Source organism: Danio rerio, chromosome 25 (assembly GCF_049306965.1).
Source record: "Danio rerio strain Tuebingen ecotype United States chromosome 25, GRCz12tu, whole genome shotgun sequence".
Taxonomy (NCBI): domain Eukaryota; kingdom Metazoa; phylum Chordata; class Actinopteri; order Cypriniformes; family Danionidae; genus Danio; species Danio rerio.
Genome location: NC_133200.1, coordinates 29,839,473 through 29,856,119, shown reverse-complemented (window position 1 = coordinate 29,856,119; position 16,647 = coordinate 29,839,473). Strand labels below are relative to the sequence as shown.

Sequence of the window (16,647 nt, the reverse complement as noted above, 5' to 3'; positions counted from 1 at the left end):
GGGAAACATCCATACACACATTTACACACACTCATACACTACGGACAATTTAGCCAACCCAATTCACCTGTACCACATGTCTTTGGACTGTGGGGGAAACCAGAGCACCCTGAGGAAACCCACGCGAAAGCAGGGAGAACATGCAAACTCCCCACAGAAACGCCAACTAAGCCGAGGCTCGAACCAGCGACCCAGCAACCTTCTTGTTGTGAGACGACAGCACTACCTACTGCACCACTGCTTCGCCCTTTGAAACATATTCTTTAATATTTAAAGATTTTCTTAATGTTTTAATATTTAATAGGTGTATCTCAGGCAAATATTGTCCAAACGAAACATCAATGAAAACTTTATACAGCTCTCAGATTATGCAAATACCTCGATTTCCAAAACATAACCCTTTAGACTAGCCTTATCTCATGAGGAAACGTAACTTTTTTTTTGTCCATGTATGTCGAATTTGTCCTGAGTTCAGTTTTTCGAAAACGTACAATTCGTAAAAGGAGGTATGGCACCAAAACCCACCCCTATGTATGAATGAGAGGGTATGAATTCATATGAATTACCCACTAAATAAAAAAGTTACGAATAGCTGCATTGCTTAGACTGGTTTTGTAAAGGGTTGCATATATTGAGTCTCGACTATGGCACTATTGTAAATTAGGACATAAGTAATGGGATGCTCTTAGAAGATCATCAAACAAAAAGACAGACATTAATGAAATTAGTCCTTGTCAAAGTCAGCACTGTTTGAAGTATGCATTGTCTACCATGTAAACTTCATCATTCATGAAATATTTATATGGCCGTTCAAAAGAATGCCTGTTTGTTGGTGCCTATGAATCATTTATTAGACCAAAGTGTGGGTCTGAATGATGCAATCTACTTAAATATGCATGAGAATGTCATCAATGAACACTCTGACTGCCTTAAAAGCTCATCTTCATAATGTGTTTTGCCTTTACCATTTTTTTAATAATTTAATGCATATAAAATAAATAGTTTCCCTAAAACAAAATCATCATTTAGTCAACCTTTACTTAAAACCTTTTTGAGTTTCTTTATTCTGTTGTACACAAGATGTGTTACTGCATTAAAATCCAATAAATGCTCAACCAGCATTTTTCAAAATATCTTCTTTTGTATAAAAGAGAGAAACTCATAAAATTTTAAAATCACATGAGAGAAAATGGTGAAGTAATTTTTTTTTTTTCTTTTTGTTGTGAACTACAGCTTGAAAAAAGTATTAATTTCATTGTGAATGTAAATGCTGTTGCAATAAGTAGAAGAAAAGTGGGATATTTTAGGTCAACTCTATTTTCATATATTTCAGAACCCATATAAGAGTAAAATATCAACATATATCCATAAAGGGAAACTGTTTGTCTGGGCATTTTAATTTTCTTAACTTTTTTTTTCAAAGGATTACATGCCTCTAATCTGCTATTGCATTCAAGTTAAAATTTGGTTCTGACATTTGTAATTTGTCTCTTCAGGTTTCGGCTTCTCACTAATTCTACACTCCATCCACCATCCCCAACTCCTCCTAGCTCATTTCTGATATTTGCTCAAAGCATTTGCCAAGTACATGGTAATCAGCCTCATCTCTCTGGCTTTTACCATAATTCATAATTAACCAAATTGCTTAAGAATGCCTTTGGGTTCTGTTCTGTGAACCCCATGGGGGGTTGACATGCTGCTGCTCTCCTCGTTTTGTCCATCCATGACTGCATGGAGGGCATACCTGCCTACAGGCCCATCTGCCGGAAACCCCAGTTATTTCACCCCCCCCCCCCCCCCCCATCCAACCCCTAGCCCACCACCCCCACCCCACATACCTGCCAACACTGTTTTTCCCGAGAGTCTCCCGTATATCAGACTCATCTCCCTCCACCCTCCTGTTTTGTTATTTATCCCAGAAAACTCCCATAATTTCAAAACAAGGAGGCAATTATTTTAATTGCACTATTTTAATTACTTACCCTTGTGAAATGGAGGAAGAAACTGGTCCATGAACTGTGTAAGTTACTGTAAAGTTCCTGCCGACCTCTAACAAAGTCCCACACATCAATAGTCTTTTCTGATCCTTCCTTTGACAAACGGCCGACAAATCCTCCATTTTAAGCGTGTAGATTAACGAAGCACTTTTCAGAAAAACGGGGGCTATAATGCTGATATTTTTTTTATGAAAATAAACCTTAATCACTGACTCTTCAGTTTCATCTTTGGGTAGAGAAAGTAACACTGACTTTCCCCTCACACTTTCAATAATATCCAGCTGAGCACAGACTCCAGTATCTGCAACAATGTTTGTCACGAAAACGGCTAAAGACTCGTTATTAAGACGATTCCTTTGAAGCACAATGAGTCGACTCTTTTATAAATGAATCAATAGTTTTAAACACTGTCAACTTTCAGATTTAAGCCTTGGCTGGATATTACAATTCACTTGTTACACACTACATGGAAGGTCACTTCAAAAACCCATAATAGGGGCTGTTTAATATATCTATATACCCTACCGGCCAAGTCTGGGGTCAATTTTTTTCAAGTTTTTTTTTTTTTTTTTCTGTTCACCAAGGCAGTATTTAATAAATGTAAAAAAAAAAAAAAAAAAAAAGTTAAACTTTTAAATATTTATTAGAATTTTAAATAACTGCTTTCTTATTGCATGCAGTTTCAAGTGGAATTATTACTCCAGTCATTATTGCTATTATTACTATTACCATTAATACTACTACTACTACTACTAATATTAATAATAATAAAATAATAATAATAATAATAATAATAATAATAACATTAATAATAATTAATATTAGAGTAATTTTTGAAGGAAGACTGGAGTATTGAAGCTGAAAGTTTATCTTTAAAAATCACTGGAATTAATTAATAAATTAAATTATAAACTCATTTTGAACATTTATTTAATAGTGCAATAACTTTTCATAATTTTACTATGTACTGTATTTTTGATTAAATAAATGCAGCCTTTCCAGTAAATAAATCGTACTGACCCCAAAGTTTTGACCGTTAGTGTATATTTGGCAAAATTGATCCTGGCTGAAATGTATGACTGTGTGAATGCTAAACAATATAAAAAAGATAGTGGAATTTATTAAGTAAAATTAGATTTTAGTAACATCTGTTTTGAGTGAACCTGCACAATTCTGTAAAATATTCCAAATGGATAAGGAGATTTACACAGTGGCTTTGGTGCATTTCTCACAACACTATTTACATTTGCACAACAGTTAATGCATTTCTCAAAACAATTAGTCATTTGTGCACAGCATTCCTTCCAACATATTGCAGATGCTTTTGGACATGCATCAATTGCTTTCATACAACTCTCTGCTGTCTTATAACATTATCATTTGCTTATGTCATGTTAGTCAAAATTAACTGAACTTGTGAATGCTGAATAGTCATTCCATATAAAACTAATAGTCCTTGTTTCATTACTTGAATCATTACATACACAAATGTTAAACTAGTTGTCAAAAGCTAATTTAAAAAAAATAATAAATATTTTTCTTCTCCCTGTAAATTTCTTCTAAATTGAACAATTTCTTTAATGATTTACAGACCTGTGTGTAAGTTCAGTTCCAATGTAATATTGTTTACAATTTTGCTCAAAGGAACAGCTCTACCCAAAGGAAGTTTATGTTTGTTGTAAATATGGGTGTATGTATTCTTTTGCACAATGCTGTGAGCAAATTAGAATTGCAAGTGCAAACGCAGTAAAAAAGTGAAACATACATATTCAATGTCTTGTACTTAGATACCTCACTAAATGCAGTGATGTCTAACTTTACTGTAGTTTTCAAATGGCTGTGCAAATAGTATACATTGCTGTCTTGAGCATTTTTAGGAAGTGTCAACAAAATCGGACTTTTTTTTTGCATTGGAACAAATGTACAGAGTAAACTGTCATAATAAAAACATTACAAAGCCATTTGGCTATCTTGTTCGTGAACAATGGTGTCAGGACTTTTCATCTTGATGACATTGACACTTTGATTGACAGCAATACTTGCTTTGGAGGAAGTGACAGGTTATCAGCTAGGTTTTGCAGTTTGTACTAACTGTTTTGAGAAATGCATTAGCTGTTGTGCAAATGTAAATAGTGTTGTGAGAAATGCAACAAAGCCACTGAGAAAATCTGTAATTCCTATTATGCATAGGATGTAAACAGCTAGGCAACTAACTATGGTTTAAGAGCTAAGGGTGTATGCTTTAAAAGAGATTATTCCATTAATGCTAAATGACAATAAGTAACCAGCCCACAATAACAAAACTCTAGCTGTCCTGTTAAGCCAAACAGGCTTCCTACATCTTTCTCCACACTCCCAAACCAGTCCACACTTCTATCTCTGAGGTCATGGAATCTGCTGTGGTATGAATGTCTAATGCTGAACTAGCCACAGGCTTAAACAATAGCCTCTGTATGCTAGGAGAGCACTGTGTGGCATTGATGATCCACAGGCCTGAAACTTGACATCGGCAAAAACAAAATAATATGTTAGGCTCTCCAATTCACCATCACACTGTCTGAATTAATTTATTCATTTTCTTTTCGGCTTAGTCCCTTTATTACAGTTTTTCTCAGTCGCTTTGGTGCGTTTCTCACAACACTAGTGCATTTCTGCACAACAGTTAATGCATTTCTCAAAACAATTAATACAAACTGCAAAACCTAGCTGATAACCTGCAAAAAAGGGCGTCACGTGCTCAAAATGGATAGTTCATTCCTCAAAAGCAAGTATTCATGTCAATCAAAGTGTCAGTATCATCAAAATGAAAAGTACTGACACCATTGTTTATGAACAAGATAGTCAAATGGCTTTGTAATGTTTTTATTAAGACAGTTTACTCTGTAAGTTTTTTGAATGCTAAAAAGTCAGATTTTGATGGCACTTCCTGAAAATGCTCAAGACAGCACTGTATATTATTTGCACAGCCATTTGAAAACTACAGTAAAGTTAGACATCACTGCATTTAGTGAGGCATCTGAGTACAAGACACTGAATATGTATGTTTCACATTTTTACTGTATTTGCTCTTTGCAATTTTTATTTATTCACAGCATTGTGCAAAAGAATACATACATCCTTATTTACAACAAACATAATCTTTCTTTGGGTAGATCTGTGCACAACTGTAAACAATATTGCAGTTCATATTGGAACTGAACCTACAACATACACAGATCTGTAAATCATTCATGAAATTCCTCAATTTAAGACATTTTCAGAAAAATAATGATTTAAATTTTTTTTTTATATAAAATTTGCTTGACAGATTTTTACAACTAGCTCATCATTTTTGTATGTAATGACTCAAGTAATGAAATGAGGACTATTAGTTTTATATGGAATGACTATTCAGCATTTACAAGTTTGGTTAATTTTGACTGACATGACATAAGCAAATAATAATGTTCTAAACAGCAGAGAGTTGTATGGAAGCAATTGATGCTTGTCCAAAAGCATTTGCAATTTGTTGGAAGGAATGAGAAACTGCTATTATGATGTGCACAAATGACTAATTGTTTTGAGAAATGCATTAACTATTGTGCAAATGTAAATAGTGTTGTGAGAAATGCACAAAAGCGACTGAGAAAAACTGTAATCTGGGGTCACCGCAGTGGAATGAACTGCCAACTTATTCAGCACATGCTTTATGCAACGGATGCCCTTCCAGCTGCAACCTATTACTGGGAAACATTCCCACAGCCATTTACACATACACTACGGTTAATTTAGCTTACCAAATTCACCTATTCCGCATGTCTTTGGACTGTGGGGGAAACCGGAGCACCCAGAGTAAACTCAAGCAAACACAGGGAGAACATGCAAACTCCACACAGAAATGTCAACTGACTCAGCCAGGGCTCGAACCAGAGACCTTCTTGCTGTGAGGCGATTGTGCTACCCACTGTGCCACCGTGCTGCCCCCGTCTAAATTATAAAAAAAAAGAAACAAATAGATTTAGTGAACAACACTTCCCTCAGAAATCTGACAAAATTTCAATTCATGCTTTTATTATTAAAGTGACACGACTTGGCTAAAACAACAGCTTCTTCAGTGCTTTCCATCGACTAAAGAGCACCACACGTTCTTCTGCTAGCAAATACAGTGTGAATTAAATACTTACATAGCAAGGGAGCTAGGCTTAACATTAAACCGATTCACAAGAATCGCAATTTTCCAGACAACCACGACATACTATGAACAGCCATTTACATAATACCTTCCATTATTCTCAAAGACACTGTGAACCAAAATACAAATACACAAAATTCAAATAAAAAAGCGGAAGAAAATTGTGCAACTATAATCAAATGCATGTGTGTTAATCCAGGTCATCGCACACCGAATCTGAAATTTTTACAGGTTAAAAAATAAATTCAATTTAATTTTTGGTCAATCCCATTTTTGTCATAATAAATGATATCAGGTTTATATTTATATTGTGGGGTTGCTTGGTGATTTGCCAAAATCAAATTCTCTTTATTAAACTATTAGAATTACCATATTTTATCCATAACCTATAGAAGATAAAAATAGCAGGTAAAAGTTACAGTACAAAAACAGCAACATTCGATTTTTTGTGCACCCAGCGATGATTACATTACATTAAAGACACAGTACATTGATTTTATGGCACTGGGTTAAACTTTATGACACCTTTACGGCATTCACGACATCAAAAATAAATACAGGCCACAATTGAACATGGAGGATAGTCTCTGAATGGCTTGGGCCTATACTGGGCCTAGGCTTGGGCCTATACTGCAAAAAATGTGTTTCTTAGATTTATTTTTGTCCTGTTTCTAATTCAAATGTCTAAAAATTCTTAATTCAAGAAGCATTTTCTAGACAAGCAAAACATATAGTCTCGTTTTAAGATATAATATTCCAAAATGAAGCGAGTTTTCCCTTAAAACAAGCAAAATTATCTGACAATGGGGTAAGCAAAATATTATGCCAGAAGGAAAAACAAGATTATTTTGCTTACCCCATTGGCAGATTACTAAGTTAATTTTGATATATTATTTTTTAAAACAAGACAAGGCTTTTTACGTGTCTAGAAATACTTCTTGATTTAAGAATTGTTTTGATATTTGGACTAGAATCAAGACAAAAACTCTAAGTAGGAAACACATTTTTTTGCAGTGTATTGTATGTGTGCATCGTTTTGTGTAAGGTTTATATATTTATAACCACCTCAAAATATATTAAGGGGTTGCGAGTCACTAATATTGTTATTTTGGGGGTCGCGGGCAGAAAAGTTTGGGAACCCCTGACATAGAACACAGAGCACTTTATGACATACAAAGTGTGTAATATAAAGAGAAAACTTGGAAGATGATTGGGAATCACTGCTTTAGTCTACTGTATGCTGGCTTGAATGCCTGACGCGCATCTTTCCCAATGCGGCTGTTTGGCCAGAATTATCAGAATTATTAGGCCCCCTTTGATTTTTCTAATTTATATATTTTTAAATGATGTTTAACAGAGCAAAAAATTCTCACAGTATGTCTGATTTATTTATTTTTTCTTCTGGAGAAAGTCTTATTTGTTTTATTTTGGCTAGAATAAAAGCCGTTTTTAATTTTTTAAGGTCAAACGACAAAAAATAAGGTCAAGAATATTGGTATGACTCTTGAGTCAGATCTGAGTTTCAACAGTCATGTCAAAGCAGTCAGTAAATCAGCATACTATCATCTCAAAAACATAGCAAGAATCAGATGCTTTGTTTCTAGTGAAGATTTAGAAAACCTTGTTCATGCTTTTATCAGCAGCAGGGTGGATTACTGTAATGGACTCCTCACTGGTCTTCCTAAAAAGACAGTCAGACAGTTGCAGCTCATCCAGAACGCTGCAGCCAGAATTCTAACCAGAACCAGAAAATCAGAGCACATCACACCTGTCCTCAGGTCTTTACACTGGCTGCCAGTTACATTCAGAATAGATTTTAAAGTATTATTAATGGTCTATAAATCACTAAATGGCCTAGGACCTAAATACATCACAGATATGCTCACTGAATACAAACCTAACAGATCACTCAGATCATTAGGATCATATAAACTAGAAGTTCCAAGGGTTCAGTCAAAGCAGGTTGAATCGGCTTTTAGCCACTATGCCCCTCGCTGCTGGAATCAGCTTCCAGAAATGATCAGATGTGCTCCAACATTAGGCACATTCAAATCAAGACTGAAAACACATCTGTTTAGCTGTGCCTTTACTGAATGAGCACTGTGCTGCGTCTGACAGATTGCACTATCATGTTTTTCTCTTCTTCTTCATTCTTTCATATCACATTTTACCTGTTTTTATGTTTTGTTTTGTTTTTACGCATTTTTATCATTTGTTTTTATTTTTATTTTACTTGTTTCTTTTATTCCTGTTTATGTAAAGCACTTTGAATTGCCACTGTGTATGAAATGTGCTATATAAATAAACTTGCCTTGCCTTGCCTTTTAAACACCATTTTAAGGACAAAATTATTAGCCCCTTTAAGCTAACTTTCTTTTGATAGTCCACAGAACAAACCATTGTTGTACAATAACTTTCTTAATTACCCTAACCTGCCTAGTTAACCTAATTAACCCAGTTAAGCCTTTAAATCTCATTTTATTAGCTGTATAGAAGTGTCTTGAAAAACATCTATTAAAATATTATTTACTGTCATCATGGCAAAGATAAAATAAATCAGTTATTAGAGATGAGTTATTAAAACTATTATATTTAGAAATGTGTTGAAAAAGTCTGTCCTCTGTTTAACAGAAATTGGGAAAAAAATAAAAAGGGGGGCTAATAATTCAAGGTGGCTAATAATTCTGACTTCAACTCTACGTACTCTTCCCCAAGTCTCTGTTTAGGATTGATTGATTCACAAAATATACTATGTGGCTACAGTTTCACAAGAAATTTTCCCTCTCCATGCAATGGATTGAATAGACACAGTATATATATCATAGGTCTCAAACTCAATTCTTGTAGGGTCGCAGCTCTGCATAGGTTTGCTCCAACCCTGATCAAATACAGCTGATCCAACTAATGAAGGTGTTTATGACTCTTTTGAACACCTTGAATAGTTGGATCAGCTGTGATTTGATACGGTTAAAGCAAAACTGTACAGAGCTGCGGCTTTCCAGGAATTGATTTTGTGACCTATGATACATAACTTTCGATTTCTCAGATACAAATACAAAAAACGCAGAAAATTTTTTAGACATCAGTGTGCAAAGACCTTAATTCTTCTAAACTTTGTATGAACTTCAAAGAAACTACATGTCTTCTTTTTGTAAACATTAACAGTCATCCCTAAGACCAAGTATCCTGTAATAAAAGTGTGGCTCTTTGTCTCTATTTCCATAAAATATCCACTTTGTGGGTATCTCCCCTAAACAAAGCAGACATGAAGTCTGAAAAAAATTGTACAGCCTCCGAAAATATCTCTCGGTTGGTTTATTCCACAAATCTAAGCCCTTGTTGACAAGTAACCCTTAGGTAAGGTACAACCTTAGCAGTGCGTTCCTGCTATTGGGAAGGTAGATGCATCCCTGCGGCCTACTGTACTGTAGGGTGAAAGCTCCAGATCTGTTGTGCCGTCCTGATCGTTGTCATCACTGTTGGGTTCAGAGGATTTTGGTGGGCCACACTCCTCAAAGCAACAGCAGCAGCAGTCGAGAAAGGCTTTGCTAAATGGCCGACAGAGTGCAAGAAGCAGCACGGGTGTGACAGCAGACTTGCAGAACAGCATCATTTGACTGACTAGATGAAGGATATCTAGTGTGCGACGTGGCACGCCTGTAGCCATGTACACAGATACGATGTTGCTGATGTTTTCCGGAATGACGCAAAAGCCATAAAGGATGGCTAAGGCGACCACAATGCAGTTCATTTGGCTTTCAAGTTGGATCTGTTTGCGATTGCCCCGAACACTGGCACGCTCGGCTTTGCGGATCTTACGTGCGGTCACCACTGAGCTTATGATGGTGAAGAGGGTGGGAAGGCAGAAGTAGCAGCCAAAGTACCACCATAGACGAGCACTATTATATGTGAGTCCGAGAACATAAAGAGTGTCAGGGAGATCTGTGGAGATTCGAACCACACAATGTTCGCAAGGCGTCACCTCTGGTGGCTCGCTCACTTCTTTAACCAACTGTCGGATGAGGAGCTCGGGAAGGGCGAGGAGCAAAGCACCGAGCCAGATCACGGTTAGCTTGGCTGTGGTGGACGTGCAGTTTTCAATCATTTCATAGTACATCTGGACGTTACTCGCAGCACGGAAACGGTCAATGCACAAAGCACAAAGAGTGAAGGTGGTTACTCCCAAAGATGCCACCTGCAAGGTAAAGGGAATGTATGGTCATTACAAATAAAGTTTTAGAAAATCCTTTCACAGGGTATATATAGTACAGAAATCAGAGAGCGGAATACCTTTTAAGACCTTTAATACGACTCTATCTATTTTATACGACTCTATATTTTAAGACCTCATCGCTACTTTAGGTTTCAACCGGTAACATTGGGAACATTTTAACTTAAGCATATTTATTAAATGCTGATTGTAAAAACGAATCCTAAACTAAAACGTTATTACTATACTGAATAAAAATGCTAATCAAGCAGGTTGCACCTACACTGTAATACCCAAAATGTTAAGGTAACTCCATTTGAGGAAGCCGATTGCAACAAATTATTTATTTAAAAAAAAACAATCATAATGAGTACTGTGAATTTAATCTATTTGAGTAAATGAAGCAATTTGAGCACAGTAAAATCCAAGAAATGAAGAGAACTCAAACCAATTGATTACTGAGGAAAACCGTTTGAGGAAAACTGTTTATGGAAACCAATTTCTACAAACCATTTGAGTCAAAAAACTAACCTATATGAGTAATGTGAACTTACTCCATTTAAAGTTGAAGTAATGAGGTATTTATTTAACTTATTACCTTCGACACTGAGTTCAAAACTCTTTCCAAATGAGTATAACTAACATAAATTTTGAGTTATCTACTCTCATTTTATTTGATAAAGTTGATTGTTTGGATTTACAGTGTATAGAACAGCAGGAAAATGATGATGATGTCTTAGTTACTGCAGTAAACAAAGCTGTGTGATTTCAAATCTTGCAAGATTTGATTGATTTCATAAACTATGCAGCATTCACAGATTAAATTCAGGCAAACTTTAGGATGCTGATACAAATTTAATACATTATAAAATAACAGTTAAGACTTTAAAATACTTTTTTAAGGGCCTTCATTTCTCTAAATTGATTCATCAACTTTTAATACTTTTCAAGACCCCGCAGAAATCCTGTTCCACTGATATGTTAATTGCATAACAAATGAAACTCTACACACTCAACCATTTAGTGCATAAGTCTCAAACTCAGTTCCTGGAGGGCTGCAGCTCTGCACAGTTTTGCTCTTACACTAATCAAACACAGCTGATCATACAAATCAAGGTGTTCAAGACTAATAGAGACTATTAAGCAGGTGTGAGCTGGAGGAGGTTGGAGATAAAATGTGCAGAGCTGTGGCCCTCCAGAAATTGACTTTGAGACCATTGATGTAGTTTATGATTTTAATGTCATCCCATCTCTTTCGCTACGGACATACATTGGTTGCCAATCTAGTGAAATAAGAGACCAAACTACCAAATAATACCTGTCATAAGTACATTCACCATCGTGAGGTGGCATAATCACTTATGTAGGAAAATATTACTCGCGGAATCCAAAATAAAAAGTAAACCAACTTGCGTGCAAAGCTGTGCACGTAAACTGCATGAAGTGTTCAACAGTCCACACTTTGTTTATCGGTTAAATAAGCGCATCATCTGTCTATTTAAAGTGCACTTATTCTTTTTATTTAATTTCCAATGTGAATGTTGTAGAATAGTGATTAAGTATGCAATTTAAGACTATGGAACCTTTTTGCAATTGATAATGAATTTAAACATATATTATAATATAGAGAGTTTACTGCAGTTTCAATATGCCCCTACTACAATCTTCATTTCTTTGTTTTAAAAAGCAGTTTATATTGATCTATTTTGGAAGATGAAAAGCACATAAAGCTTTGTGCTGCACTGCTTTAAATTGTCAAGAAGCAGAAAAACTCTTCTCAGTAGATAAAACAGGGCATCTTTGAATAAATATCTGAAGCAAACATTGTCCTGCAGTGGAAATATCATTTTGCTCATTTATGACAGTCAACAACGACTTATTCCATGCATATGTGTAAAATTCCAACGTCAGTTTGTACTATGTACTATTGATAAATTGGAAAATGTTTAAACCAATATTTTTCAATAAGATTTGGCAAAGTAATTCTGATGAGGGCAGCATGTTGACGCAGTGGGTAGCACTGTAACCTCACAGAAAGAAGGTCGCTGGTTCAAGCCCTGGCTGGGTCAGCTGGCATTTCTATGTGGAGTTTGCATGTTCTTCCGTGTTCACGAGGGTTTCCTCCGGGACGGGTGCTCCGGTTTCCCCCACAAATCAAAAGACATAGGTGAATTAGGTAAGCTAAATTATCTGTAGTGTATGTGTGTATGTCCTGGTCCTCCAAGTTGGGGCTTGAGCTAACAACCCACCTTGTAAAAATTAGATGTTACAAAACACCAACATAGTGAAGCTAAATATCAACTTCGATATTAACAGCCCCGAGAGTAAGTAATTCCAATGAACATTGGCTACTAATCTGATTGTGATTACTGTGCATTATTTAGGCCCAAGAAAATGTATTGTTGAAGGTATGGTGCACCCCAAAATTTTTAATAATGTCATAATTTACTCATTCTTGATTTATTCCAAATCAGAGTTTTTTTTTGTGAACACAAAATAATTTATTTTAAAGAATATTGGAAACTTGTAACCCTTGACTTCCATTTGTTTTTTTTAAGTCAACCTTCTTCAAAATATCTACTTTTGTGTTCAACAGAGCAACAACAACAACAGGTTTTGAACAAGTCAAAGGTGATTAAATGATAGAAGAACTATTAATCATTGTTTTTCCTACCATGGAAATCAATGGTTAGAGGATTCTAACATTCTTTAAAATATCTTCGTTTGTATTTAACAGAAAAAAGAAATGTTTTGGAACAAGTCAAGGGTGGGTGTATGCTTTTTATTTTCGGGTGACTATCCCCTTAAAAGTATATTGTGTTTTTATTTAATTTAAATCAAATAAATTCCTGCATAAAGTTAATTACTACAACATTAATTTCAGCTTCTTTGAAATAATCTGGGATACAATGAAGCACTGACACACACATGCTGTCAACTGAGAATTGTATTAAACCCTTGAGCCTGCAGAACAACAAGGAAATTCTATCCTGCTAGATTCTGCATCAACACCCCAGCCTTTTTCATTTAGGCCCATGGATTGTATTGTAAGACTGAAACATTATGATCCAATAAGAGGGTTTTCTGAATCAAGGGTGTAGGCGCTAGTGATATGTTGTCAGGAGATTAAAACCGCAGCTATGGCACCAATCAGGTCAATTTCTCAAAAAACACATGATACAATCTGAACACTGCCCCAGGGCAATACCACTGTCTCTTTGTGTCTGCTGCGGAGACACGATCCCCCCACCCCCCGAACTGAAGAGGAAAAAAAAACATGGCTATGGCATGATGTCCGCCCTGATCTACAGTTCACATACGCTATACTGTACAACATCTGCACTCAATTCTTGTCATCTGCAGATCATTTCCTAACTTAAAAGCTGTTTTGTTAATATAGAAAATCTGTGTGAACAGCACCCACTGTTAAACTTGAAAGTGTTGCAAGAAAAAAAAAATACTATAAATCTTTACCTCAAATGAAAGCAAAGTCATGAGTTATTGTTAGAGAATTTACTGTATGCAGTGAGACTGCTTTGATCAAAGAGGTGTGTCAAGATCTGAATGAAACAGTATAATTAATTATGCAAATGCAAGTCTAAATTGTGATTAAATTAAAATGCACAACTATGTGAACTCAATAAGTTAATAATGCATTTTTACAATACAATTATTATATAATATAGTAATTGCCATACCGTAACTTTAGAATTATAAGGTTCTATCTGACATTTTTGTCAAAATGGATTTATTGAAATATTCTTATCAAACGACAGCTTATTTACAATTTGGGAAGTTTTTTTTTTTTTTTTTTTAATAAGACAATACTTATTATCCTTACAGCCAGTTTCTCTTTTAGTTCAACAACTTAATAACTCTCCAAACCAGTTGTCTAAAAAATATGCTAACCAAGATTGATACAATATATAAATAATTTTTTTTTTTTTTTTTTTTTTTGTGTACTCGTGTTTATTTAATGTTCTGGCTATTCCACTCCTGACAAGATCTAGCCAAAGCAATAATTAGTTCGGCCCACAAGTTCTACATACATGAAGGTTCCAATTAAATAAATAAAAATGGAAAACCCAGGTGTATATTATAAATACATATTTTTGTGCTGTCACTTTATACTATAAATACATTGTCAAAAATTAATGCCAAGAATATCACATTTTAGTAACAAAATTTCATTTCAATCAATCATCAAAAGGCCAATCATTTTTTTTTCTCAATCCAAAATTTAGTTTACCTCAATATAGGGAATAATCTTACAGGAGAATTCCCCAAGAAGCCAATCCTTTGTGAGTTCGTGGAATACAACAAGTGGCAGGCAGAAAAAGAGGATGACAAAATCCCACAAGGCGAGGTTGGCCAGCAAAGAGTTTGAAATGCTTCTCATGTAGTAATTGTGGCACACTATGCACATGATTGCTATATTCCCAACAATCCCCACAGTGAAAAAGAAGATGGAGATGCACATAACAGCATATGCACCATATGATTCACCTGTCAAGGGGTAAAATGGGTTTTTCACCCCAGGGGTTCTTGGTCGAGTATTACGGGGGATGAACGCGGTTACTTCCTCATACTCTTCCAAAGGTGAGGTTCCCCATTCGGGAATAGACGGGAAATCAGGGTGAAAGTCAGTAGGCTGGACCTGCGCTACAGGCTTCGGCAAAGACTCCACGCGTTCAAGTACATACTCTGGCGATTCGATGGATAGATTCATAATAGACTCGTTTCGTACTGTCGCCCTTTCTGTTTGATAGCCTTGTTTTTCCTTGTGTATTCCTTGCAAAAATGAAGTTGTTTTGCCAATCCTCTTCATTCCATCTATGTTTTCAAGTCTGGAAGATGCTGTCACCGCTGTATCATCGCTGCCACCGGCCGTCCTGGTCGATGAAATTACACCTGTGGGCTGTTTATCTCTTATATAACTCGTTTTATTTAAAGTTCCACGTTGTTCATGGCCGAGTGTCTTGATTTCACTCACTTTATAGGATGAAACGGGTAAATCGGTCGTATTATTGCTACGCGTGAGAACTGTTGGGAGTTCACAACAACTGAACAAACAAAATACAGTCAAAAATGTTATTTCCATTGCGTTTTCCTGTTTGTATCCAACCCGATAAATCCAGTATTGTTAAGGCAAAGTTGTAACGTTAGATGGAAACTCAAACTTCGTCCCGCTTTCTGGTCTCTCGTTTAAATTAAAACCTGTAGTTTCCATTTTAAAATCCCAGGAGTAATACGCTACAAAAAACAGAAATTTGAGGTAAAATTGTGCCGATTCTTGTAAAAACCAAACTATTCAAAACATGTTGAAGCCCTTTAACTTAAGAAATATATCCATGCGCTTCGTATAAAATGAAAAGTATAGATACCAAGCCCAAGAGCATCCAGCATCTCGATAAAGTTTAAGTCCTTGAGTGCCGTTCATGGGCTCCTGATGGAGCTCTGTAGTATGAAGCTCTGCCAGGGTCAGGGAGGCGCTGTATTAACACAAAACAGTAAAAGCGCCACCTATTGGACCTAAATAATATTGTTTTCATGAGTTTCGCTTCAAATAGCTTGTTAACCCTCAATACGTATTCAGGTGTTTTGGACTGAAAAAAAATAGGCTGCATGAAATGTCTAAAAAACAAAATAAAATAAATAAAATACAAGGTTACACCCTCAAAATCCCGCCCCCACCCAAAAACAATTATTGATATAACAACACATGCAATAAGATATGTATTGATCACCTAACGCATTTCTAAATTGTGCATTTTAAAATTATCTATTAAGTGTAAAAATGTTTGGTGTCTTGTTACAAATACACTGTAAACCCAGCTGTTGTTATTACTAAACATAGTAAATTAATATATATATATATATATATATATATATATATATATATATATATATATATATATATATATATATATATATATATATATATATATATATATATATATAACGACATTACTTAAAATATCAAGTTTTGGCATCAAAACTTAAACAGGTGTGTTAAACTTACTCATTAGCAATTAAAATTTTAAATAATAGTTTAGGTTCTCTGAACTTAACATCTTAATTTCTTTAAATTATTCATAATGCCTTGGTTGCGATTGAAGTTCTGCCTTGACAACCGTGCTGATTGGTCCATATATGTTAAATGACACAAGGTGGTCATTTTGCCCATGATGCTAAATTTAGCTTAAGCACATCAGGACAAAGACACTACCTGAACCCATCTGACCCACCCTTTACACACAGGGGCGACA

At 35.4% G+C, this 16,647-nt stretch overlaps 1 protein-coding gene across 2 annotated transcripts; it reads right to left on the bottom strand.

The window, feature by feature from the left end:
- Nucleotides 1-6,020: 6,020 nt before the first annotated feature.
- gpr37a (G protein-coupled receptor 37a) lies at nucleotides 6,021-15,809 on the bottom strand. 2 transcript variants are annotated; one of them, XM_073943246.1, is made up of 3 exons: nucleotides 15,763-15,809; nucleotides 14,628-15,631; nucleotides 6,021-10,363 (listed from the first exon to the last, which is right to left on the bottom strand). In XM_073943246.1, exons 2-3 carry the CDS (start codon nucleotides 15,477-15,479, stop codon nucleotides 9,539-9,541), a joined length of 1,677 nt encoding a protein of 558 aa, XP_073799347.1. In that variant the 5' UTR covers nucleotides 15,480-15,631; nucleotides 15,763-15,809; the 3' UTR covers nucleotides 6,021-9,538. The 2 variants fall into 2 exon arrangements, with proteins under 2 accessions (XP_073799347.1, XP_003201499.2); XM_003201451.7 differs by having other exon boundaries at nucleotides 14,628-15,809.
- Nucleotides 15,810-16,647: the final 838 nt, after the last annotated feature.